The sequence below is a fragment of the Procambarus clarkii genome, chromosome 25 (genome assembly GCF_040958095.1).
Source record: "Procambarus clarkii isolate CNS0578487 chromosome 25, FALCON_Pclarkii_2.0, whole genome shotgun sequence".
Lineage (NCBI taxonomy): Eukaryota > Metazoa > Arthropoda > Malacostraca > Decapoda > Cambaridae > Procambarus > Procambarus clarkii.
In genome coordinates, this window is record NC_091174.1 from 26068254 (window position 1) to 26094860 (window position 26607).

Consider the following 26607-nt stretch of genomic DNA (forward strand, 5'->3'; position numbering starts at 1 on the left):
ACGCTACTGGCCTACATTGTCCAGATGACAGTAAGTGATAGAAGGGTCACATTTACTCTATTTTAATTCTGATAATTAAGTTAATTTATATGAGATGTTTTTATGATGGTAAAGTCCAAAAACTAATGTATTTAAGAATAATTCCCACCATAATAGGTGGTGAATTTATAATAGTATGTGGTAATGATATCCCGTTTTCTATAGACGGAAATTCCACTACAAGTTACATTTTCTATGGGTTAACTTGTGTATACAACACTGCAATATTATCTGCCTGTATGATATTATTAAATGGTGTCGGATTTTCCGACACAAGGCGCTTTTTTTTTTCACGAGTGCTGCGCGCACTAAAGTGTTATTAAGAGCCTGGTCTACCCTCTCGGGTAGGGGGGGGGGCCCCCTCCCTCCTCAACATATCCTTGCCAGGTGGGGGGGGTCCTCCCTCCTCTACATAACCTACACACTCGCATCTATCTATCTATTTATCGATCTATCCTCACACAGGATTAACTCTATGGCACATACTCATACATATTCATCTACTACTATTCCACACCTGTTCACCTCTTCATCACTGCTCTTCCTATACTTACCCTACATAACCCACATACCGCTGCCCCACACTCCAACATAATTCTACCCTCTGTCAAGTGCTGCGCGGCCGGACGCCACACGCCCGGCAAGCGTAACACACCCAGGAAACCCCCCAGAATACTGTACGACTAGACACCTGGCTCATTAGGCCACCACCTGAGCAGGGTGGCCTAATGAGCTCACCTGCTCAGGTGCTGTATGCGGGTCTAGGCGTACTTTACACTACTTGTTTGTTTGTTTGTGTGTGCGTGTGTGTGTGTGTGTAATTACCTAAGTGTAATTACCGAAGTTTAGTTACAGGATGAGAGCTACGCTCGTGGTGTCCCGTCTTCCCAGCACTCTTTGTCATATAACGCTTTGAAACTACTGACGGTCTAGGCCTCCACCACCTTCTCACCTAACTTGTTCCAACCGTCTACCACTCTGTTTGCGAAAGTGAATTTTCTTATATTTCTTCGGCATCTGTGTTCAGTTAGTTTAAATCTATGACCTCTTGTTCTTTAAGTTCCAGGTCTCAGGAAATCTTCCCTATCGATTTTATCAATTCCTGTGTGTGTGTGTGTGTGTGTGTGTGTGTGTGTGTGTGTTTGTGTGTGTGTGTACGTTAGAGATACATATATATGTAGTAGGTATAATAGAGGGAACAATATATTGGATAGAAAGGCCGGGTCCAGTAGTTAATAGCTCGATTCTGCAGACACAAATAGTAAATACAAAGAGTAAAGGTACACACACAAATCAGTCCTGGAGTATGCAGCTCACAGTTGACTGACAGTTGATGGAGACCGGTTAGTTTGCCGTTGAGAGGCGGAACAAAAGAGCCGAAGCTCAACCCCCGTAAACACAAGTAGGTGAGTACACACACGCATGCGTGGAAGCCACATCATCACTTCATATTATTGTAAGCACTCCACCCATCGTTGCTCCCCCGCTGCCATTGTCACTGTGACGGTCCTCCTTACTGTCCTCTTCACTGTAACCATCAAAACTATAAACGATCATCCTAATCACTTTAATCACCTTCACAACATACCATCTTCACCACATTAACCATTTTCAATAGTCAGCCAATCCCATCTTTAACCATCATCATCAGTCCTTCCTTTTACTTCACCACCTTCTGTCTCTCCTTAAGCACCATCCGTGCCCATCACCACATTCCCTGCCCATCACCACATTCCCTGCCTATCACCACCTTCCCTACCTTTCACCACCCTCCCTGACCATCCCCACCTTCCCTATCATTAACCATCTTCACTTCCCTTTACCACCTTTCTCTACCACTCACTACCCTTCACTTGGTTCTTTCTCATTTGCTACATTTCCCGTCTCCTTCATCATCCTTCCATATACCCTTCACCAGTCTCTCTACACATCACCACCTTCCCTCTTCTTCGCCACCTTCCCTACCATTCACCACCTTGAGTTTCAGATCCATCTTTCTACATGAAAGCCAGACAACATCGCCTATGAGGTGCCTCACAGTGCACACAACAAGAACCTCTCAGAGATCTCAATATTTTCCCCCAGATCAGTTAATATTATTGAATATTAGATGAAAAAGATATTTAGCAGCTGAAGAAATTTTTCTAATTTTGTATATAAAAAAAATTCTTTCCATGAATGAAACAGATTTATTTTGGCTTTAAATCTCTTTTAGGGTGGTGTGTTGTCCTTGGGCTGTCACAGGCATCTGGAGGAGAGGGAGCTGTGTTGTAGTTATGCGTTTAATGGTACTACGGCCAAGTTATGAGAAGTAGAAAATTGGAAAACTGTCAATTTTATAGAGATCAGTATTTTATGGTGTACGTTGTACAGCAAAATTACATTAATGTGATGTAGCAATGAGAAAATCAGTAAGACCCACGAGGAGGATTCGAACCTGCTCACTTGGTACTCCCAAAAATTCGCCTTTGACCACTACACCACGACATGGTCAGAAGCAATACAACATGGGATTCCTCTGAATCCTCTATGATTCCTAAGGCTTACAACTAGAGTCCAATTAGGGCTTTAAGGTTGGTCCACATAGACCATTAAGCAGAGTGCATGGGGTCATTGCTTAAAATCCTGATTGGGCTTCAGTTGTAAGCCTCAGGAATCCTAGAGGTTTCGGTGGAATCCCATGTTGAGGTGTGGTGGTTTAGGGCCCCACCTTGGGAGTACCAAGTGAGCAAGTTTGAATTCTTCTCGTGGGGTCCAACTGGTTTGCTCATGGTGTATATTAATCTAATATTTACTATTTTTGCAACATATTTAGCAGGGTGCAGTAAGCGGGCAGGGCCAAAAATCATCGCGGTAGGTCAAAAAATATCCCTGGAACGCTATTCCCTCTTGAACTTGGCAACCCCGACAAGCCTTTGCCGTCCCGTACCCTAGACCATTCCCGTTGCAAAGTTGGGCGAAGGAAGCCCAGAAGCATTTGGCCTTCAACCTCAGACAGCAGACATACAAACAGAGAGACAGACAGACAGACAGACAGACAGACAGACAGACACAAACAAACAGGCATTCTCTCCTTCAGATATACATTATAAAGTAAATTCCATTTCTTGACTACCAGCTCCATCTTTCTTCATACAGGGAAGACAACAGCTGTTATGACAATGAACAAAAAACTAGGCTCTCTCAGAGATCACATAATTTCTGCACACAAACAGACCACCAACATATATGACTATACCCACAGCCAACATGGAACCAATAAAAAAAATGCTTCAATGTTTAGACATAGCTAAAGCAACACATATTTAACACACTCATCAATATATAAACAGCCAGATTACTCCTAGGGATTACTCCTTTCTGTCACTTGTGACATATATTGCCAAAGACCATCAGTAATAATGTAGAACACGAGCGCCCCGGCCCCTAGACTTGTTAACACTTCACCTCATCCATCATGGAATATACTGCAAAGCCTAACTTCCATTCACTTTTCCTAAGCTTCTCATAAATATTGACAAAAGCTTCATCGGTCCACATTTTCTAGACACACATACAAGGCCGAACCTCTTCTTCAGAGAATAATATCAATATCTATTAGAACGTACAACTGTTTTTTGAAACCCGTCCACAGACCCAGTCCATTCCACCCAGCTGTTGAACCAAAAACGCCTCCAAATATTATAACATGCTGTTTATTCAAAATAAGAATTTTCTCAAATATATATTAATACTACTTATTATTAGCATACTTTGCTCATTTAGGCATTGTCAACGGATTTGGACACACTCCAGAAGTGGTCTGAAAAATGTCTGCTAGAGTTTAAACCAGCCAAATGCAATGTTATGAGGTCTGGAACAGGAGGGCTAAGACCGATACAGCAGTAGAATATGAAGGAAAGACAAATTCTTCAATCAGAAAACGAGAAAGACCTGTGAGTGGACATAATCCCACATCTAATGCCAGAAGCCCACATTAGCAGAATAACAACAGCTGCATATGGCATATTTGCCAACATCCGTGTATTCTTCAGAAACTTGGACAGAAGAGCTTTCCGAGCTGATAACAGCGAAGGTACGATCCACTCCTGAATATGTCCCCATCATGGATCTTTTACGTAAAAAAGAACAATGAGAAACTAGGAAAGGTCCAAAGATATGCAACGAAACTCGTTACGGAGCTAAGGGGAATGAGCTTTGAGGAAAGACAGAGAGAACTGAACTTTAGGAAAGAGTCATCAGGTTTCTTCAGGACATCAGGACACGAGGGAGTTATAGAGACATCAGGAGGAATATTTTCTTTGTTAGAGCTGTCAGTAATTAGAACAGGTTAGACGCAGAAGTCCTTGAAGCTATATCTGTTCAAAATTTTAAATGTAAATATGATAAAAGTAAAGATCTAAAACGATCTAAGAACGTTCGGCAAGCAGGGCTAGGTGCCTAGCTTGACCCTGCAAGCAAATCCTGGTGAAAACATTTAAATCCCCCCCCCCCCTCACAAATGGCTATTTTTGGCACTGCCCGCCAGCAACACAGCAAAATATTTTAAAAACAAAAATTTCAAATATAATTTTTTCCTTGTAGAAATTTACACCAATATACACTGATCATGGAAAATGTACACAAAATTTCTGCTTTCATTTATTTGCCCATAATCGTTTAGAACAGACGCTCCACCCTCAGCTGTAAGGTTTCTGAAGCCTCAGCCCTGTGGCAAAGTAAATGGGGTAACTCTTTTATTTTTAAGTATTTAACACTGATGCGCTCCAGTTACCGGCGAACACCAACACGCCCGTGGTAGACAATTTTATTTATTATTAGAAGTGGACCCGGCCTTGTCCAGGTCTCTCTCTCTCTTTCTGTCTCTCAACTGTCAATCTCTCTCTCTCTCTCTCTATCTATCCAGCTATCCACACATCCATATATCTATCCAGCTATCCACACATCCATATATCTATCACTACATGCAATTCTGTATATCCATCCATCTATCTATCCATCATTCTTAACACCCATTTATCCATCTATACCTCCCCTATCTGTCAATGCATATATCTGTCAATCTACCTATCAATTTATCCACCTATCCATCAATCAATCTATCAAAATATCCAACCATCACATTTGTCTACCTATCTTTCCATGGATGTATCTATCCCTCTATCCGTCATTCCATCCATCCAATTGTCTATCCATCTACTCATCTATCCATCTATCCATCCGTCTAAGCATCCATCTACTACTGTCTGAATCTGTCTCTGTCTCTGTGTCAGTTTCTCTCTCGGACTTTGTCCTTGTTTTGTGTTTGTCCCTCTGTCTCTGTTAGGTCGTCAGCTGAGCGGTGTGTAATACTAACAAAATTAGTAGATATCCTATTTACTTTGAAATGGGTCCTTATCTTTAAAAAAACTTTGAAGCTGTGGGAGGATAGTCAATTTTATGCCAATATGGTCACTATAATAGCAGGATTACCGAGATCAGTGAATTATGGTGTACTTTAATACAAGAAAAAAATATGATTTTGAAATGTTTGTTTTCAAAATATTTAGCTGTATGGTTGGCAGGCTGTACTGGTGGGGTTCATAATGTGGCCCCGGCACGCTATTCCCTTTTGAATTCTGGGGACCTCGACCAGCCTATGTTCATCCCTCACCCCAGATCATTCCTTCTATCAACTGGTTGAGGCTAGCCTCGAGCGTCTGGCCTCCAACTCTGAACAGACGGACGCTCAAACAGACCTTTCCTCTGATAGTTATTGATAAAAGAGAGACAGAGACAGAAAAACAGATAGAAGCCGCGACAGACAGACAGACAGACAGACAGACAGTAGATTGATGGATGGATAGATGGAGAAACAGACAAATAAATGGAGTAATGTACAGAAGGATGGAAAGATTTATAGATATTTAGATAGATTGAAAGATAATTGATTAGATGATTCGATAAATGATTGAATAGATGGGTAATCGGATGGAAAATAAGATACTTAACCTCATTTTAATTTCAAGAATAGGTTAATTAACAGTCATTGTTTAACATGCATCAAGAGGGCAAAAAGCATACCATTAGGCACAAATAAATTAACTTACTTTCGTAACTATTTGTTCAATGATCAGTTTCAGAATTACACTTTTTTTTACAATACAATGTCAGTGAACTTAACCCAATAGGGAAAATTTGTAGTTGTATGTGAACTTTTACCAGAGGTGGTAAAGTTTCAAGATAACCTGTGCCTCTATGGCCTTTCAGATAGTGTTGAAGAAAGTAGAGAGGTTGACTTTACCTGTACCTCCATGGCCCTCCAGATGGTAGAGAGGTTGAGGATGACTTTACCTGTACCTCCATGGCCCTCCTGATGGTAGAGAGGTTGAGGATGACTTTACCTGTACCTCCATGGCCCTCCAGATGGTAGAGAGGTTGAGGATGACTTTACCTTTTCAAGAGGAAACTAGATTTATTCCTCCAAGGAGTGCCGGACCAACCGGGCTGTGGTGGGTATGTGGGCCTGCGGGCCGCTCCAAGCAACAGCCTGGTGGACCAAACTCTCACAAGTCGAGCCTGGCCTCGGGCTGGGCTTGGGGAGTAGAAGAACTCCCAGAACCCCATCAACCAGGTATCAACCAGGTATCAACCTGTGCTTCCATGGCCCCTCCAGATGGTAGAGAAGTAGGTAGAGAAGTTGAGGATTTCTTTACTTGTGCCACCATAGCCCTTTAGATAGTAGAGAAGTAGGTACAGAAGTTGAGGATGACTTTACCTGTACCTCCATGGCCCTAGGATGACTTTACCTGTGCCTCCATGCCTCTCCAGATACCGAGAATGTCGGTCGTTGGATCGAATATAATTTCATGTGGGAACGAAGTATCATCAGCCGTTCCTGCAACAGACATTTTGTTAAGTTGTGAATACAGTAACAGTTCATTGTAGGTAAGAACACAATACACCAAACCACCGCCGTTCTTCACCACTGCCCGAGCGTCAAGGTGAACCCAGTTATCCGTAGTTGCCTTTCTATTTGGATTTTTTGTTTTGTTTTTTACCTCTTCAAACTCTTTTTGTTTATTAATTCCTCATTACTCTCTGGATCAGTCCACTTTTCTTCTCTAACAATGAATTACTAAGACTCAAACAGTTCTTCATGTGAGAGATGTGTCAAGCTTCTGCCTAGTCTGTTCTCAGCTCCGTTTGTGAGTTTGGTGAAGGTGTTGGCATTTGTGAGTTTGACGAAGGTGTTGGTGTTTGTGAGTTTGTCGAAGGTGTTGGTGTTTGTGAGTTTGACGAGAGTGTAGGCATTTGTAACTTCGATAAAGGTGTTGGTGAGTAGGGAAATTCATAGCTACAACCGTGCGCAAGCACGTGGGCAGGTGAGCGTAAGGCAATCCATCTCAGCTCTGGTGAGTGGTGCTCTGCTCGTGCGGACGTAGTCCTAGTGAGGTTAAGAAGTGGTAGGATAGCGTAGGGTGAGCACCTGTGGTGCACCTGTCAGGATGTGTGTGTATGTGTTGCTCCTGCTCGCACGGTCGTAGTCCCAGTAGTGGTAAGTTGAGTGTAGAAAGTTTAAGTTTGCAAGCGTTAATTTTCAACTCGCACATTTATGCTTAGAGTGAGTTTAAGCATATGTATAGAAGACCTAAGCTTGGCTCAGGTGTAGAGCATGTGGCGTTGCTGTGAGTGAATGGGTTGGGTGCGAGAAAGACATCTTAGCGGGAGGTGAGGCACTCGCTGATTGTCCTTTCTTGCTTGAAGCATGTGAGTGTGTGTGTGTGTGTGTGTGTGTGTGTGTGTGTGTGTGTGTTGTACTTACCTAGTTGTGCTTGCGGGGGTTGAGCTCGGGCTCTTTGGTCCCGCTCCTCAACTATCAATCAAATGGTGTACAGGTTTGTTTCGGACTCCACTGGGCTCTATCATATCTTCACTTGAAACTGTGAATGGAGTCTCCCACCACCTCATCACTTCCAAATGCATTCCATTTATTTACTACTCTGTCACTGAAAAAAATCTTTCTAATGTCTCTGTGGCTCATTTGGGTACTAGGTTTCCACCTATGTCCCCTTGTTTGTGTTCTGCCCGTGGTAAAGACTTTGTCTTTGTCCACCCTGTTAATTCCCCTGAGAATTTTGTAGGTGGTTATTATGTCTCCCTTTAATCTTCTGTTTTCGAGGGACGTGAGATTCAGCTCCTTTAGCCTTTCCTCGTAGCTCATGCCTCTCAGGTTCCGGGACGAGTCTGGTTGCATACAGCTGAATCTTCTCTAACATTGTTTTGTATTTAACTAGATAAGGACTCCAGGCTGCAGCCGCATATTCCAGGATTGGTCTGACATAATGGTATACAGGGTCCAGAACGATTCCTAATACAAGTTTCTAAAGGCAGCTCTTATGTTGGCCAACCTAGCATATGCTGCTGATGATATCCTTTTGATGTGGGCCTCTGGGGACAGGTTCGTGGGATATCAACCCCAAGATTTTTCTCTCTATGTGACGCTTGCAGGATTTCACATCTCAGATGGTACTTTGTGTTCACAATTCTGCTTCCTTTGCCTAATTTCATTACATTACACTTTCCTGAGTTAAACTTTAGGAGTCATTTTCTAGACCATTCCACCAGTTCGTCCAGGTCATCCTGTAGTCTCTGTCTATCTTCATCTGCCTTCACTCTTCTCATAACTTTTGCATCATCAGCAAACATTGAAAGGAATGTGTCTATACCCTCCGGAAGATCGTTTAAATACATTAGAAACAAGATGGGTCCAAGTACAGAGCCCTGTAGGACTCTGCTGGTGACATCTTGGCATTCTGATGTCTCTCCCCTCACAGTTACTCGCCGGTTCCTGTTGGTTAGATACTCTCTTATCGACTGGAACACTTTACCTTTTACTCCTGGCTGTTGTTCCAAATTTTGTAACAGCCTTTCATTGGGTTCTGTGTCAAAGGCTTTCTGACAGTTCAAGAAAATGCAGTCTGCCCACCCTTTTCTTTCTTGCCTAATTTTTGTTTCTTGGTCGTAGAATTTTATTAAACCTGTGAGGCACGATTTACTATTTCTGAACCCATGCTGGTGATGTGTTACAAAGCTATTTCCCTCCAGATGCTCTACGAGCCTTTTCCTCACGATCTTCTCCATCATCTTGCATGGTATGCAAGTTAGGGAAACTGGCCTGTAGTTCAGTGCCTCTTGCCTGTCACCCTTTTTATATAATGGGACTACATTAGCTGCCTTTCCAGCTTTCCTGTAGGTCTCCTGTCTCCAGTGACCTGTTATACACCATAGAGAGTGGCACACTTAGTGCCTCTGCACCTTCCTTTAATATCCACGGTGAGATTCTATCAGGCCCAACAGCCTTTGTTACATTCAGCTCAAACAGATTCCTTTTGACCTCATCACTGGTGAGGTCAAATTCCTACAAGGTTGCTTGGTTTGCCTCCTTCTTATAAGTGTAGGGGCTTCTCGTTGTTCTTTTGTGAAGACCTCCTGGAATATCTTGTTAAGTTCTTAACACACATCCTTGTCGTTCTCTGTGTATCTGTTCTCCCCTTTTCTCAGTTTCATCACTTGTTCATTTACAGCTGTTTTCCTCCTGATGTGGCTGTGGAGCAGTTTTGGTTGGATCTTAGTTTTACTCACAATGTTATTTTCATACTGTCTCTCTGCTTCTCTCCTCACTCTGAGGTACTCATTTCTTGCCCTCTGGTATCTCTCTCTGCTCTCTCGTGTTCTGTTATTCCTTTAGTTTCTACTTGTTATTTTACTCAATTACTTCACTACCTTACATTCCAGGCTGAACCATGGATTCTTCTCTTGCTTTTCGTTTTTCTCCTTTTGATCCGGGATAAACCTATTTTCTGCTTCCTGGCACTTCTGGGTGACACAGTCCATCATATCCTGTACAGTATTTTCTCTGAGTTCTGTTTCCTATGGTGTTCTCCCTAGGATGTTCCTCATCTTGTCGTATTTTCCTCTTCGGTAATTTAGTCTTTTCCCTTCCGATCCCATCCTTGGATAGGTTATCCCTATCTCCATCAGATACTCAAATGTCAGTACTCTGTGGTCACTATGGGGGCTTGAAATTTGACTTCCCTTATTTCTGACTCATTTAAGCATTCAAGTTGAATATTAGATGGAGTGTGGCAGGTTCGTCATCACCGCTCATTCTTGTGGGTTCCCTGATGTGTTGGCTCAGAAAATTCCTTGTTGCCACTTCCAAGAGTTTAGCTCTCCATGTATCTGCACCACCATGTGGGTCCCCATTTTCCCAGACTATCTCTCCATGGTTGAAATCGCCCATGTTTAAATGTCTGGAGCCATTCCTGCAGGCAACTGAAGCTGCTCTCTCTGTTATATTACTAGAGGTACCCGGCCACGCGTTGCTGTGGCTTAGCAACGCATGTGAATTGCTGAGTAACAGCAACCCTCCCCCTGTCTCCCAGTCCTCCCCACCATTCCCTCCTCCATGTCCCCTCGTCCTTCCAACCATTCCTCACTTCTCTGTTCCTTTGTCCTCCCAATCATTCCCCACTACCCCATCCCCTCGTCTTCCCCCAACATTTACTCCCTTCCCCATCCCTATGTCCTTCCCACCATCCACCACTCCACCATCCTCTCGTCCTCCTAACCATTCCCCACTCCACCATCCCCTTGTTCTCTCCACCATCTCCCACTCCCCCTTCCATGACAGGTGCCTGACAGCTGGGTGGACAGCGCTTCAGATTCAGACCCACCCGGCGGAGGTGGAGACATATGGGCAAAATGTTTTCACCATGATGAACCTGTTACCTAGCAGTAAATAGGTACCTGGGAGTTAGACAGGTGCTACGGGCTGCTTCCTGGGGGGTGTGTAACAAAAAGGAGGCCAGGTATCAAGATAACTCAAGTCAAGATATCCCTCTCAAGATAACTCAAGATATTCCCCTCGTCCTCCCAACCATTACCCCCTCCCCAGTCCCCTCATCCTCCCCACCATCCCCAGCTTCCTGTAATAAATAAATAAACTATACTCACGAAATGAACGGTATGGTAAACAAGAATGCTCAATTCCAATTCAATATCACACAAAATAATTAAATGAAAATGAAATAATTCGAAATCTATGAAAATTTAATTTGTCAATGAAATCGGACACATTGAAATGGAATCGGAACATATTTAGTACAGTGTGAGTTGCTCTTACGTGAAGCAGATTGTGCTGGCTTTTTTTAAATCATGTTTTTACCTGTCACAGGTGTGGCATCTATACTTATACTCATGAAATGAATGGCATGGTAAACAACACAGCTAAGTTTCAATGCAATATCACACCAAATAATTAAATCAAAATGAAAATTAATCGAAATGTATGAAAATTTATTTTGTCAATGCAATCAAAGAAACTGAAATGGAATCGTAACATAATTGATAGTAGTGTTTGTGGCTCTTACGTGCAACAGATGGCACTATTTCTTTAAAAAAAAAAAAAAAAATTACCTGTGACAGGTGTGCCATTTTTACGTATACTTATGAAATGAATGGTTTGGTAAACAACACAGCTCAATTCCAATACTATATCATCGGAATTCCAACATCAATGCCATCGGAAACATTGAAATGGAATTCGTACCATATTTAGTATTGTGTTTGAGTGTTGCAATTACGTACAATAGATGGCGCTGTTTTAAAAAAAACATGTTTTTATCTGTCACAGGTGTGGCATCTATATAGTAGGTATATAACAACATGTGCATATTCGAATGGAATGAATTTCAAAGCAATCAGTGAAGAATTTTGGGAGATTACATCGTGTTTTGCTCTTACATCCAACAGATGGCGCTGTTTTAAAAAAAAAACATGTTTTTTTCCTGTCACATGTAAGGCACGTACATAGTACGTATATTAAACACTCGCCTATTCGAATGCAATGTCGAGTCAAAATTTCAAAGCAATCGGTAAAGAGGTTTCGAAGATTTCTCTCACATGAAAAACACAGTTTCCAAAATAATTTTTTTTTTTATCCCTCTCACACCTGACACTTGATACAGTATGTATATAAAAACCTGTTCGGATGCGAATGGAACATTGTGTGAAAATATCAAAGCAATCGGTGAAGAACTTTCGGAGATTATCGATTTTGTACAAACGAACATTTCCATTTTTATTTACATAGATTGGATGAATGTTGTTCCTATCAAACTCCTGTCAGGGTCATCTATCATTTAGTGGAGGGTTGTAAATGACTTCCACTATTATCAGGTTCACCCATTGTCAGAGTCAAAGATTATGTAATCTTTCAATCCGTCACAGCCCGTAATTTCCAACTCATCAAAACTCCAATCCTTCCTTATCAGCAGGGCCACTCCTCCATCTCCTCTCCCTACTAACTTTCCTTGCTATATAATAGTCCTTTGGAAACACAGCATCTGTTATGACTCCTGACAATTTTGTTTCCGTGAGTCATATTACATCTGCGTTTTCTTTCTATGCCCTTTCCGCCAGTTCACTTGCTTTATTGGTAATCCCATTCATGTTTGAGTACATAACCTTTAAGCTCACTTTCCTATATCCATTTTCACTTTCCATCCCCACAAGTGTAGGAAGGTGTTCCATAGGCATTGCTACTTGGGTAGTCTCGTCTTCCTGTGGGTTAGTTTCCAGGGGTTCAGAGGGAGATGGGGTGGGCGATGGAGGGCTGAGGTCTTGCCCAGGCCTGCTTGGGGCAGCAAGAAGCACTGGGGGTAGGGGGCGGGAGTGCTTGGGGTTGGGGGGGTAGGGAGTGCTTGGGGTTGGGGGGGGCAGTGATTGCTCAGGGTAAGGGCACATTCTCCTGTGATGTAGTTGAGAGGTGGGGTGGGGGATGGAGGGCTTAGGTCTTGCCTGGGCCTGCTTGGGGCAGGAAGAAGACAAGGGGATAGGAAGGCAAGGGATACTTGGGGTTAGGGGGGGGGGAGAGGAAGGATTTGGGTGATATGGTGGGCATTATGTATGGCCAACGAAGATTTTATGCTGGAGGTGGAGGGTCCAATGGGGTGGTGGGTTGGGGGTGTTGCAGCCCCCTCTGGGGTTCCTGAATTGGTGAATTGAGGTTTCCCACTCCCCTCTGAGATTGCTGGGTTGGAGTTTGAGGTTCCCTGGCTCCCTTCCTTCTTCTTGTACCTTTTCCTTGCATCTGCTGCCCTTATTATCTCGTCCCTGGTAATGCCCCTCAGAAGTTCTACCTCAGAAGTCCTGCCCTACCTCTCTGTAATTCCATGCATTTTTCAGTTTGCTCTTCTTTACTAGGATGTCCTCTTTGATGGCCTTGTTCCTGAATAGTACCTTGATCAATCGCTTTTTGTTTTTGTTGTATTGGCATTCCAGAAAAACTGCTCTATGTCTTGTATGGCCCATTCCATTCCTATCGCCTTCAGTATCCCTGACACTGCAGCTTTGTCCTTAGTCTTCCATTCTTCCCTAATACCTACCACTACTACAGGTCTTTTCCTTTCCATTAGCTGGCTTGTGTATCTAGTTGCCTCCTGTGAAGTTACTGTTTTCATTACAACTTCCTTAACTTTGGACATGGCATCTGGGTTCTTCAGTATTTCAGCAAAGGTGGCACCCATTGTTAGGGTCCCCTGACATTGCTACATTCCCTGTTACCTGGGGGATGGTTGCCTGGGCCAGAATCTGAGGAGGGGCTGATTTTTTTTTATCTCCTCATGTGCTGCACTTTGTTTCATCTGCATTTTACTTATAGGTTCTCTTAAGTCCTTCAATTCCCCCCCCTGAGTTCCCTCCATGCATGAGCAACCATCTCGTATGACTCGTCCTGTTCCTCTCAGAAGGAACTCTGTGGTCACTGTTTTCTTACCAACCTGCTTGACCTGTGTGTGTGTGTGTGTGAGTGTGTTTGTGTGTAGAGGGTGAGTGTGTGTCTAGTCGGTGAGTGTGTGTGTAGTGGATGTACTTACCTTACCTAATTTACTTACCTAATTGGGCTTGTGGGGGTTAAGCTCTGGCTCTTTGGTCCCGCCTCTCAACGGTCAATCAACTAATGTACAGGTTCCTGAGCCTACTGGGCTCTATCACATCTACACTTGAAGCTGTGTATGGAGTGAGCCTCCACCACACCACTTCCTAATGCATTCCATTTATCTACTATTCTGACACTGAAAAATTCTTTCTAACGTCTCTATAGCTCATTTGGGCACTCAATTTCCACCTGTGTCCCCAACTGCATGTGCCCCATGTGCTAAAATGCCTGTCTTTAACTACCCTATCAATTCTTCTGAGAATCTTGTATGTGGTGATCATGTCCCCCCTAACTCTTCTGTCTCCAAGTGGCGTGAAGTTTAATTCCCGTAGTCTCTCCTAGTAGCTCATACCCCTCAGTTCAGGTACTAGTCTGGTGGCAAACCTTTTAACCTTTTCCAGTTTAGTCTTATGCTTCACTAGATATGGACTCCTTGCTGGAACCACATACTCCAGGATTGGTCTAAAATGTGTGGTATATAATGTTCTGAAAGATTCCTTACACAAGTTTCTGAAGGCCGTTCTTATGTTAGCCAACCTGGCATATGCTGCTGATGTTATCCTCTTGATATAAGCTTCAGAGGACAGGTCTGGCGTGATATCAACCCCCAGGTCTTTCTCTCTCTCTGACTCTAGAAGTATTTCATGATACCTTGACCCTGGTCTCCTGCTCCCTACCCCTATCTTCATTACATTACATTTACTTGGGTTAAACTCTAACAACCATTTGTTCGACCATTCCTTCAGCTTGTCCAGGTCTTCTTGAATACTCAAGCTGTCCTCCTCTTTCTTAATCCTTCTCATAATTTTTGCGTCGTCAGCAAACATTGAGAGGAATGAGTCTATACCCTCTGCGAGATCATTTACTTATATCAGAAACAGAATAGGTCCGAGTACAGAGCCCTGTGGGACTCCACTGGTGACTTCACGCCAATCTTAGGTCTCACCCCTCACTGTAACTCTCTGCTTCCTATTGCTTATGTACTCCCTTATCCACTGCAGTGCCCTACCTGTTACTCCTGCCTGTTTCTCCAGGTTATGCATCAGCCTTTTATGGGGTACCGTGTCAAAGGCTTTCCGACAGTCCAAGAAAATGCAGTCTGCCCGTCCTTCTCTTTCTTGCTTAATCTTTGTCACCTGATCGTAGAATTCTATTAAGCCTGGAAGGCAAGATTTACCCTCCTTGAACCCATGTTGATGGGTTGTCACGAAGTCCCTTTTCTCCAGATGTGTTACTAGGTTTTTTCTCACAATCTTCTCCATCACCTTGCATGGTATACAAGTTAGGGACACTGGCCTGTAGTTCAGTGCCTCTTGTCTGTCACCCTTTTTGTATATTGGTACTACATTAGCAGTCTTCCATATTTCTGGTAGGTATCCCATTTCCAGTGACCTACTATACACTATGGAGAGTGGTAAGCAAAGTGCGCCTGCACATTCTTTCAATACCCATGGTGATATTCCGTCCGGCCCAACAGCTTTTCTCACATCCAGCTCTAATAGGTGCTTCTGGACCTCATCTCGTGTGTGTGTGTGTGTGTGTGTGTTTATACTCACCTATTTGTGTCTACGGAATCGAGTATTAACTCTTGGATCCCGCCTTTCGAGCCATCGGTTGTTTACAGCAATGACCACAGTCCTATTTCCCTATCATACCTAGTTTTAAAATTACGAATACAATTTGCTTCCACAACCTGCACCTTAAGTGATTTCCATTTTTCCAATAGTCTCACACTAAAGGAAAACTTCCGAACATCTCTGTGACTCATCTGAGTTTTCAGCTTCCACGCATGTCCCCTCGTACTGTTACTATTCTGTGTGAACATTTCGTCTATGTCCACTCTGTTAATCCCCCTGAGTATTTTATACGTTCCTATCATATCCCCCGTCTCCCTTCTTTTTTCTAGTTTCATAAGGCTCAGTTCCTTCAGGAGCTCTTCATATACCATCCCTCGTAACGCTGGGACGAGTCTCATTGTAAACTTCTGAACCATTTTCAGTTTCCTTATGTGTTTCTTCAGGTGGGGACTCCATGATGAAGCAGCATACTCTTAGACTGGCCTCACGTATGCAGGGTAAAGCGCCCTAAATGCCTCCTTACATAGGTTTCTGAATGATGTTCTAACTTTTGCCAGTGTAGAGTACGCTTTGTCATTATCCTATTTATATGTGCCTCAGGAGATAGATTAGGTGTTACGTCCACGCCCAGGTTTCTTTCTCGCGTCGTCACATTTAGACAGTTCCCTTTCATTGCGTACTGTTCCTTTGGTCTCTTATCACCTAGTCCCATTCCCATAACTTTACATTTGCTCGTGTTGAACTCCAGTAGCCATTTCTCTGACCATCTCTGCAACCTGTTCAGGTCCTCTTAGAGGATCCTTCAATTCTCATCTGTCACAACTCTTGTCATCAACTTTGCGTCATCCGTGAACATCAACATGTACGACTCTACTCCTGTAAACATGCCATTAACGTATATTAGAAATAGAAATGGTCCCAGCACCGATCCTCGAAGTACTCCACTTGTTACTGTTCGCCAGTCCGACTTCTCATCCCTTACCGTAACTCTCTGGCTCCTTCCTGTTAGGTAGTTCCTTATGCATGCTAGGGCCTTTCCTCTCACCCCTGCCTGCCTCTCGAGTTTGAATAGCAGTCTCATGTGCGGTACTGTATCAAAGGCTTTTTTACAGTCCAGAAATTTGCAGTCTGCCCAACCTTCTCTGTGTTGCCTTAGCCTCTTTATTTTATCATAGAATTCCAAAAGGTTTGTTAGGCAAGATTTCCCTTTCCAAAACCCGTGTTGATATTTGATTTCAAACCTAACGTTCTCTAGGTGTGCAACCAGTCTTAGCCTAATTTTTCTCTCAAGTATTTTACAGGGGATGTTTGTCAGTGATACAGGTCTATAGTTAAGTGCCTCCTCCCAATCACCTTTCTTGAAAATCGGTACAACATTTGCCTTCTTCCAGCAATTGGACAATTCTCCCGACATAAGTGATTCATTAAAGATCCTTGCCAGAGGCATGCTGAGGGCTTGTGCTGCCTATTTTAGTATCCACGGTGATACTTTGTCTGGTTCAACCGCATTAGCTGCAAACAGTATTGTCAGAACTTTCATTACCTCCTCTGCTGTCACCTGTGACAGCAGAGGAGCACACACAGTGTGTGTGTGTGTGTGTGTGTACTAACCTAGTTGTACTCACCTAGTGTTGTGTTTGCGGGGGTTGAGCTCTGGCTCTTTGGTCCCGCCACTCAACCGTCAATCAACAGGTGTACAGATTCCTGAGCCTATTGGGCTCTATCATATCTACACTTGAAACTGTGTATGGAGTCAGCCTCCACCACATCACTTCCTAATGCATTCCATTTGTCAACCACTCTGACACTAAAAAAGTTCTTTCTAATATCTCTGTGGCTCATTTGGGCACTCAGTTTCCACCTCTGCCCCCCTAGTGCGTGTGCCCCTTGTGTTAAATAGCCTGTCTTTATCTACCCTGTCGATTCCCTTGAGAATCTTGAATATGGTGATTATGCCCCCCCCCCCCCAACTCTCCTGTCTTCCAACGAAGTGAGGTTTAATTCCCGTAGTCTCTCCTCGTAGCTCATACCTCTCAGCTCGGGTACTAGTCTGGTGGCAAACCTTTGAACCTTTTCCAGTTTAGTCTTATGCTTGACTAGATATGGACTCCATGCTGGAGCCGCATACTCTAGGATTGGTCGGACATATGTGGTATATAATGTTCTGAAAGATTCCTTACACAAGTTTCTAAAGGCCGATCGTTCCCTGGCATATGCTGCTGATGTTATCCTCTTGATATGAGCTTCAGGGGACAGGTCTGGCGTAATATCAATCCCCAGGTCTTTCTCTCTCTCTGACTCTTGAATTATTTCATCTCCCAAATGATACCTTGTATCTGGTCTCCTGCTTCCTACCCCTATCTTCATTACATTACATTTGCTGGGGTTAAACTCTAATAACCATTTGTTCGACCATTCCTGCAGCTTGTCCAGGTCTTTTTGAAGCCTCAAGCTGTCCTCCTCTGTCTAAATCCGTTTCATAATTTTCGCGTCGTCAGCAAACATTGAGAGGAATGAGTCTATACCCTCTGGAAGATCATTTATGTATATCAGAAACAGGATAGGTCCAAGTACATAGCCCTGTGGGACTCCACTGGTGACTTCACGCCAATCTGAGGTCTCACCCCTCACTGTAACTCTCTGCTTCCTATTGCTTAGGTACTCCTTTATCCACTGGAGCGCCCTACCAGTTACTCCTGCCTATTTCTCCAGCTTATGCATCAACCATTTATGGGGTACTGTGTCAAAGGCTTTTCGACAGTCCAAAAAAATGCAGTCCGCCCATCCTTCTCTTTCTTGCTTAATCTTTGTCACCTGATCGTGTAATTCTATTAAGTCTGTTTATTGTGAAGAGCTTTTATTGTGCAGCTTTTATTGTGAAGAGTTGAGGGAGACAGAAGCGAGCAGAGCGAGTAGCAGGAGGTAGTTTTCCCATAGAAATTTGTGGGAATTTCGAGAGAATGCCTCTTCAAGCAGTGTCTGTGTATGGTAGGACATGTGTGTGAGCGTGAAAGCCGGCTGTATTAATGAGCAAGTACCCTGTGTGTATTTGGTGATTATCATCTCTTAGCCTGGATTTGAGGTCAGGTGTTCCACCCGCATTGTCTCTGTAGCACCTGTCAAGGTGGAGGGAAGTGCGGGCGCGTGAGATTTTCATCCCTAGTGACTTCCTTGTCAATTAAGAGAGGACGTATTTTGGTGAGGGCAGACGTACATGTTTTTGTGTGAAAGTACATACAGGAACACCATGTACATGTATTAGACTGAGGACTGTGTAGGCCGTCCTAGTATTTTTTACCACCTTCTGGTGGGATTGCTTGTGTTATTATTGCCTCATGTTGTGTAATCCTTTCCAGGAGAGGGAGTCCAGTTTCTGGTCATGATGCACGGTAGAGTGTCATTGTGGTAACACCGGGGATTTCCAGGCATTTGATTATTGTGGAGTAATACCATTGTGTGTTTTTATACAAGTGTTGTGTTCCCAGGGCTATGATAAGTATGATTATATATATATTTATGTGGCTGACCTGTTAACGTAATTTGGGTAGATTTGTGGTGAGTAACGTGACTGTCAGGAGTGACAGCTGACAGTTCGGTCGAGTAACGTAACTCACAGGAGTAATTATTGATCCGTGGGATCGCTAATCACTCACCCAAGTTGATCAGAAGTGAGTGATTCTCCTTAGTGTTTCCCATTAGCGTTTGATGATAGCTGAAGGCTACAGGTGGTCAGCAGGTACGATATATATATAATTGTAGTTTCACGAAGCCGAGGGTGTTATTACAGTGATTGAAGTAAGTTGTTATTGCAACCGGGTTGCAACGTGTGGGGCCGTGTTCTGAGAGGTAATTAGAGCACTGAGAAATTGTCATTGCAACCGGGCAGTAAAGTGTTGGGTCGTGTTCTAATATTAGTGAAATTAGAGCACCGTTTATGTTTGTCATTTCAAAGGGGTTGTAACTGTTGGGCCGTGACTGTTACTAGTGTTGATCAATCATCGTGTGTGTTATTGTTGTTCAGTAAATTGTATGGTCCGTGTTCAGGTGGGTTAGAGCACCAAGACGGTTATTTACTGGTGTTCTGCAGTAATTGTAATTGCAACTGGATTGTATCGTAAATCACCATGGGCTGTGATTTATTGTGTCGTGGGTGAAACTCGTCAGTGGGACGAGTACTTGGTGGTATATTTTCCTGTATATTTGGTGATCATCGAAGTCCAGAATTCAGTGAGGTGATTGTGAGTCAATAAATGTATCGTAACCAAGGGAACACCCATTGCTTATAGAGAAATTGTTCTATGACAATTTCAATACCGTAAAATACGTTTGGGTTAATTATTTTCCACGGAACAGTTGTTTTGGTCAGTCAGGGATCCTAGCCAAGCCAGACAAGAATTGTAGGAATTCCGGGATGTCTGAATCTTCCATCTTAGTACTGTCTGTTGCAAATTATCTGTCAGTAGGACAGGCAATTAACGGGTTCCAGAAAGTCAAGGTAATTATTTCCGATCAGGGTTGATGGAATCACACGAAGGCTCCATTGTTTCATTAACGTAATGTTGGTTAATAATATTTGTCAGTGGACAGGTAATTTGACTGACTCGTGGAAGAGTAATGTCATTGTAAAATAACGTCGACGTAGTGATTAATTATCGGTTCGTGGAATCGTGTACTAGTCACCTGAATTCGTCTGGGGTATGGAAGGCCCCAGAGATAATTCATGCCAATGAAGTTATAATTGCTGAGCCAGTGTGAAAGGTGACGTATTTGTGTAATAATTAATTATTCATCTTCGGGATAGTAATTAATTGCTCGAGGGTGATTGCCGTTCTCTTAACTCTTTGGACATTGAGATTGTAGTAAACTATCGAAGGGGCGATAGTAACCAATAACATAACTCGAACTGGAATTAATCAGCTGTCTGGAGTACAGGGATTAATTGGGATTACTCACTGAATGCTCGACGGGTAGAGTGTTTGTGTAATTCAGAGTTACTAGTGACAGTTGTACAGTTTGATATGTCTGTGGGAGACAAGATTAAGTTAACGTAAGTGTTGCTTTGATATTAACGTAATCAATTAGTTATTGATTGTTGATCGTCCTAGTGACGGAGTGTTAACGGGGGAATTTAATTGAGGAGGGTTGCTGGAGTTGCCAGTAACCCCCATTAGTCATTGTCATGCCACTGATAGGCTACTAGTTTGATTGCATTGCAACTACTTTTGCAGGGGAAGGCTGCAAGTAGCGTAAAGTAACTGAGAGGAGGTTATTGGAGGCGTGTCTCCTAACCTACGTTGTTGTTGCTTAGTGATTATAGACTATTTTTTTTTTTTTTTACATGCAAGCATGCAAGGTACAGACAATAAATACAATAAAACATCACAGAAAACCAAAACAAACTTAGAAGCCACCGGCGAGAAGGACCGACAGCACAGGACAATAATTAGCAAAAATGGAGGAACGCATGAGAATCACAGCGTACATCAAGACAAATTATATAACAATAACAATAACAAACAAGCTAATAATGTAAGCAAATAAACAAAACTTAGGAACAATATAAAACAAAACAAACAAGCACCGGCCGGAAGGACCGACAACAAAACACATAATGTATAAAATGAAACATAACAAGACAATGCACACACAAAACAAATCATAAATATAAACAAAAGGAAAACTAAAAAGAAAACACAAGACAACATGGTAATACACGAAGAGAATACACACTCTGCAAAACACCGGCCCCTCCACAAACAAAGGGAGAGGCACTGGCACAGAAGACAGTAGGGAACAGAGAATCAGCGGACATACTTGCCCGGGAACAAGACCCGTGGGAATCGCACATTGAATGCCTCCCAACGTAACCATCCCCAAGGGTCTCGTTCACCCACCGGATGGCCATGTCATCCGGAACCCTAGCAACAAACACCCGTAAGCAGGGGACCCAAATGGTATCACTTCTGACGCGAGTAACTGCCACATTCCCCCATATCATGGGAACACCCCCACAATGAAATTCCCCTGGCTCGTCATTCAGCAGTAACTCAGCAATCACCGACCAGTGACCCGGCGGCATCTCCGACGCCGGCAACACGTCCCCCAGGGCCTCAACACGTACCCCTACAGGAGGGGGCCGGACATATGGCACCACCACCGGGGCACCAGCGGCCACGGGCACACCACCAGACGACTGCAGGGAACCAGGGCGGCGCGCATCCTTCCGTAATGTCACAACCAGGCCACTCCCAGCACCAGCAACCACACCATCCCTGGGAGCGGGAGCCACCTCTTCCCACTACGGAGAGTCCCCAGGCGGAGAAGGAACGGAAGGCATCCCCGAGACCTGGGCACCAGCATCAGCAGGCACATGAACCTCAGCCACTACCAACCATGGAGACAGCGACACACCCGGTTCCACACCGTCAACTCCCAAGGACCAACAGTCACCGAATTCCCCAACATCGGCCCAGGCAGACGATGAACGCCTGGAACGCTTGGGCTCCGGCCGGAGATCGTCAGAGCCGGAAGCGGACCCAGAAACACGGGTCCCACCAGCCGGACGAACCAATGCCCGACGCAGAACGGCAGCAGCCTCTACCACAGTGGGAACCGGCCCACACACAGCAGGAGGCTCCGCAGCCACCCCAGCACCCAGCACATCCGGGACCTGAGGCGAGAGCACAGGGCCAGGCGCAGCAGCCGAAGACGAGTGAGAAGACGGTGGCGCGTCCCAATGATCACCAAGAAGGCCGTCAGGAGCATAGGAGACAGCGACAGGAGCACGTAGACCATCCGATGGCACTGCAAGACCCGGAGGAGAGTCTGCAACAACCGGAGGAACGTCCGGCGATGTAGGGGGAGCCGCATCCGCTAACTGAACGCTCACCTCTTCATCCCCGGAGACCTCCTCCAGAGGGATCGGTGGGAAATCCTCTTCTCGGAACAAGTTGACCGGAGCAACCAGATCCGCAGTGCATTCGGCAGCCTGATGCCCCAACATGCCACACCGGAAACAAGTACGGGGTTGCCGGGCATAATACACCCTCACGTAGTACCCTAAAAGTCGGACAGAGGATGGAATGTCCGACCTCAGGCGCATCCCGAGGGTACGAATGTTCATCTTCACCCCCCGCATATTTTCCAGAAGATAGCTTGTGCATCCTCACATTGACAACGGAGCCAAATCTCTGGAAGAAACGCCGGAGAAGGGACTCAGGGAATTCCATGGGGGCCACATGGACGCTCACATACGTCACAGCACCACTCCGATCAGAAATGGCCACAGAACCAGTGCCATCCAACAACTTCAAGGTACGGCCCTCGTACCGCCGGAGAAATCCACGGTACGCCTCCTCACCAACAAACCTGATGATCACCCGGCGAGCAGTCACCAGCTCAACCCCGTAGACCTCCTCGACCGGGACATGTAGCACGTCACACATGACGTGCTCAACGAGAGGATACCCTGCACGGCAGGTAAACTCCAACCCCACGGAGTTTATCCTCTCGACAGCGGGAAGATGGCCGCTCATCGCAAACGCGCCACGTCAACACCAGTCAGGGACAGTAGGGAGGGTAAGAGACACCCACACCCCCTGCTGGCGAAAAACGGTAACCTCCCCAAACTGCCGGAGCGGTCAGACGACACGTCTTCACCCTACGGCAGCTCAGGTGGGACTCCTCAATGATTATAGACTTAGTATGTTTTGCTTGATTGATTCCTCTGTGATCACTCAATATGTTCAAGTTAGTTCCTTTTGCAGCACTCATTGCTGGTGTCTAGCTGTCAGTGAAAGTGTCACAGGAAGGATTTCGAGTAACGTCATTGATATTTCTTTCGTTGTTGTAGTAGTTAGTACTTTGTTGAATAAACTGTATTGTTATGTTGGACACTGTCTTTTCGTTACACCCCCCACATTTACATTTGACTGATGTACCATTGTTCTGCCACATTCCTGAAAGGACTTTTGCTATTCAATTGAAACTGCTTTTGAGAATTAGAACTGAATTCATAGCACCGCACAACAAAACTAAATGTTGTGAGATCCTGTGACCTACTCGTTAGATTCGCTCCAGCTAATGACGAAGGTCGACGGCCTAAGTGAAGGGCATTTCAAACTTTTGAGGTCTCGGCATTTGCTCGCGCCTAGTCAATTGTTCTTCTATGGTCCCAGAGTGAGGAATGATGTGCTTACAACACTTAGCGGGTCAGCTAAGCAAGTCCTTCCTCGGGAGACCCCTCTAGACTTTCAGTTAAAGTTGACGGATGTAATATTAGAATATCACGACAGGAATAAGGATAAAGAAAATAAATGTATTTCTCAAACCAAAAATAATCCAAACTTTTTCACAGTGAGCACTGGGAATGGTACTCCTGGGAAGTGAAAGGGAAGGTACTCCATTGAATAAGGGAGTACCTAATCAACTGAATCAGCGAGTCACTGTGACAGATGAGGTCTCAGACTGGCGATACATCACTAGTGGAATCCCGCAGGGTTCAGTCCTTAGACCTATACTGTTTCTGATATATGTAAATGTGTCTCTATACCCAGAGGGCATAGAGTCGTTCCTCTCATTGTTTGCTGATGATGCAAAAATTATGAGGAGAATTAAAACAGAGGAAGATAGAAGGGGGCTACAAGATAACCTAGACAGACTGAATGAATGGTCCAGCAAATGGCTATTAAAGTTCAACACGAGTAAATGCAAGGTAATGAAACTAGTGGTGGAAACAGGAAGCCATACACAGGATACAGAAAAGGAGATGAAGTACTTCATGAAACGGACAGAGAGAAAGATCTAGGAGTTCATATTAAATCAAACCAGTCTCCTGAAGCCCATATAAAAAGAATTTTATCTGCGGCATACACAAGGCTGGTTAACATCATAACAGCCTTCAGGAACCTGTGTAAGGAATCATTCAGAAACTTGTATACCACATATGTAAGACCAATCCTGGAGTATGCGGCATGGAGCCCATACCTTGTCAAGCGCAAGATGAAGCTGGAAAAAGTTCAGAAGTATTCCACTAGGCTAGTCCCAGAACTAAGAGGCATGAGTTACGATGAAAGGGTGCGTGAAATTCGCCTCACCATACGGATGACTGAAGAGTAAGGGGAGACATGATCACTACCTACAAAATTCTCAGAGGAATTGACTGGTTAGATAAAAATAAACTGTTTAACACGCGTGGTACGCGAACAAGGGGGACACAGGTGGAAACTGAGTACCCAAATGAGCCACAGGGACGTTAGAAAGAACATTTTCAGTGTCAGAGTAGTTAACAGATGGATGTGATACCCGAGGGCCCAGCACGGTGGCAGGATGACGTACCAAGGACGCCACAAGGATAGTGGATGAGGTAGAGGTCGACGTAGGGTAGACCCAGGTCATCGAGGGACTTCTGCAGGAACCTGCCCACGTCCTTCTCACGGTTACCGTTAGACGGCAGCTGAGGGAAAGGTCATTTACTTGTTTACTGTCTACAGCTACCAGAGAGAGGAGTAGGTACATAGTACTCGACCTGAAACACAGTGTATGGTAGAGAACATAGCTAAATATAACCTGCCTAACACTGTCATTATTTCTAGAAGAGAACACAGCTGAATATAATGATCCAATTAGGCGTCATTATCCCAGATCCTTGCGTTATGTTTCATTGCGCCTCTCTGTTCTTCAGTAAATAATAAAGCAACTATTAGATTAGAGCAGGGGTCTCCAAACTTGTCAATGTAAGGGCCACGTTATATATTTCCCATATTTATGCGGGCCGGAGGAATAAAAAATGAAAAAAAAACAAAAAACAAATCAGTGCCAGTAATTTAATTTCCTCAAATATTAAAGTATAAACATGGAAAAATTAAAACATATCTTTTTGGAAAAAATCAGGGTAAACTAAATAGATTCCTGCCTTTAGTTTTATGCAACCAAATTAGTGTGACGAATGATACTGTCGTTTTGACTTCAAAATTTCATTAAAATCAGGTTCCAGATTAGATGAGCCAATTGTAAGAATTGATTTCAAGTGATCATCAGACAAATTTGCTCGATAGTTAGATTTCACATACTTCATTTTGGAAAAAGTTTGTTCACACAAGTATGTTGAACCAAAAATGGACACAAAACTACAAGCAAACTTTATCAAATTTGGAAACTGATCTGGCTGCAGGCATTTATAAAACTCAATCAGATTTCCTTCTCTATACTTATCTTTCAGTCTGTCATCTGCCTGGAGATCAATAATTTCCATTTGAAATTGAGTTGGAAGATTTTCAGCATTGCAGTCAAATGGATTATGAAAGAGCCTGATTTCATTTGCTTTGGCATCAAGGTCAGCAAATCGCTTCTGAAACTGTTTTTTCAAATCTGAAATTATTTCATTTGCAAATGAAAAAGGAAATTCAGCTTTACTTTCTGCATGAAATTTTTCACAACATGGAAAATGAGCAAAATTCTTAACCTTCACCTGGCCTTCAAGTAGCGTACGATAATTATTTTTTCAAGGCCACCACACAGGGATTTGTTTGGAGGGCCGGATGAAATTATGTGGCGGGCCGGATGTGGCCCGCGGGCCATAGTTTGGAGACCCCTGGATTAGATAATAAACATAGTGGTATGAAAAATACTGAATTTAAATCTTGTAAAATTGTGAATTGAAGAGAAGTTGAACGTTGAGAATTTTAAGGTTTCAAAAAGTTTTAGTCTAGAAATTTACCGGTACGACAAAAATGAAAGGTAGAACACCTCTTCAACGTCTAATTATATCAAGAAAAATAATATATACTGAAACCAAAACAATAATGTGTTTATATTTAATCTCGATATAATAAAAAAAGTTGTACTATACAGAAGTGTTGCATTAATAGTAACTATCATGTGTACAGACGGTATATATTTGAAGAAAAGAAGGGAACTATCAGGGAGAAAGCGCCAAGTCATTACGAAAATAGCACTGGGAAGAGGGTCAGGATAAGGATTTGGGATGGGACAGGGTGGGGGGGGGGGGGG

The 26607-nt window shown here is 43.8% G+C and overlaps 1 protein-coding gene across 1 annotated transcript in view; it reads right to left on the reverse strand.

The window, feature by feature from the left end:
* Positions 1-6812: 6812 nt before the first annotated feature.
* Positions 6813-26607, reverse strand: part of LOC138368479 (aldo-keto reductase AKR2E4-like) — a 34162-nt gene continuing 14367 nt past the window's right edge. The window contains exons 4-5 of the mRNA XM_069330997.1: positions 24934-25051; positions 6813-6916 (exon numbers count right to left, since the gene is read on the reverse strand). Of these exons, the coding sequence (XP_069187098.1) occupies positions 6813-6916; positions 24934-25051 (222 nt within the window). The remainder of the gene's footprint in view (positions 6917-24933; positions 25052-26607) is intronic.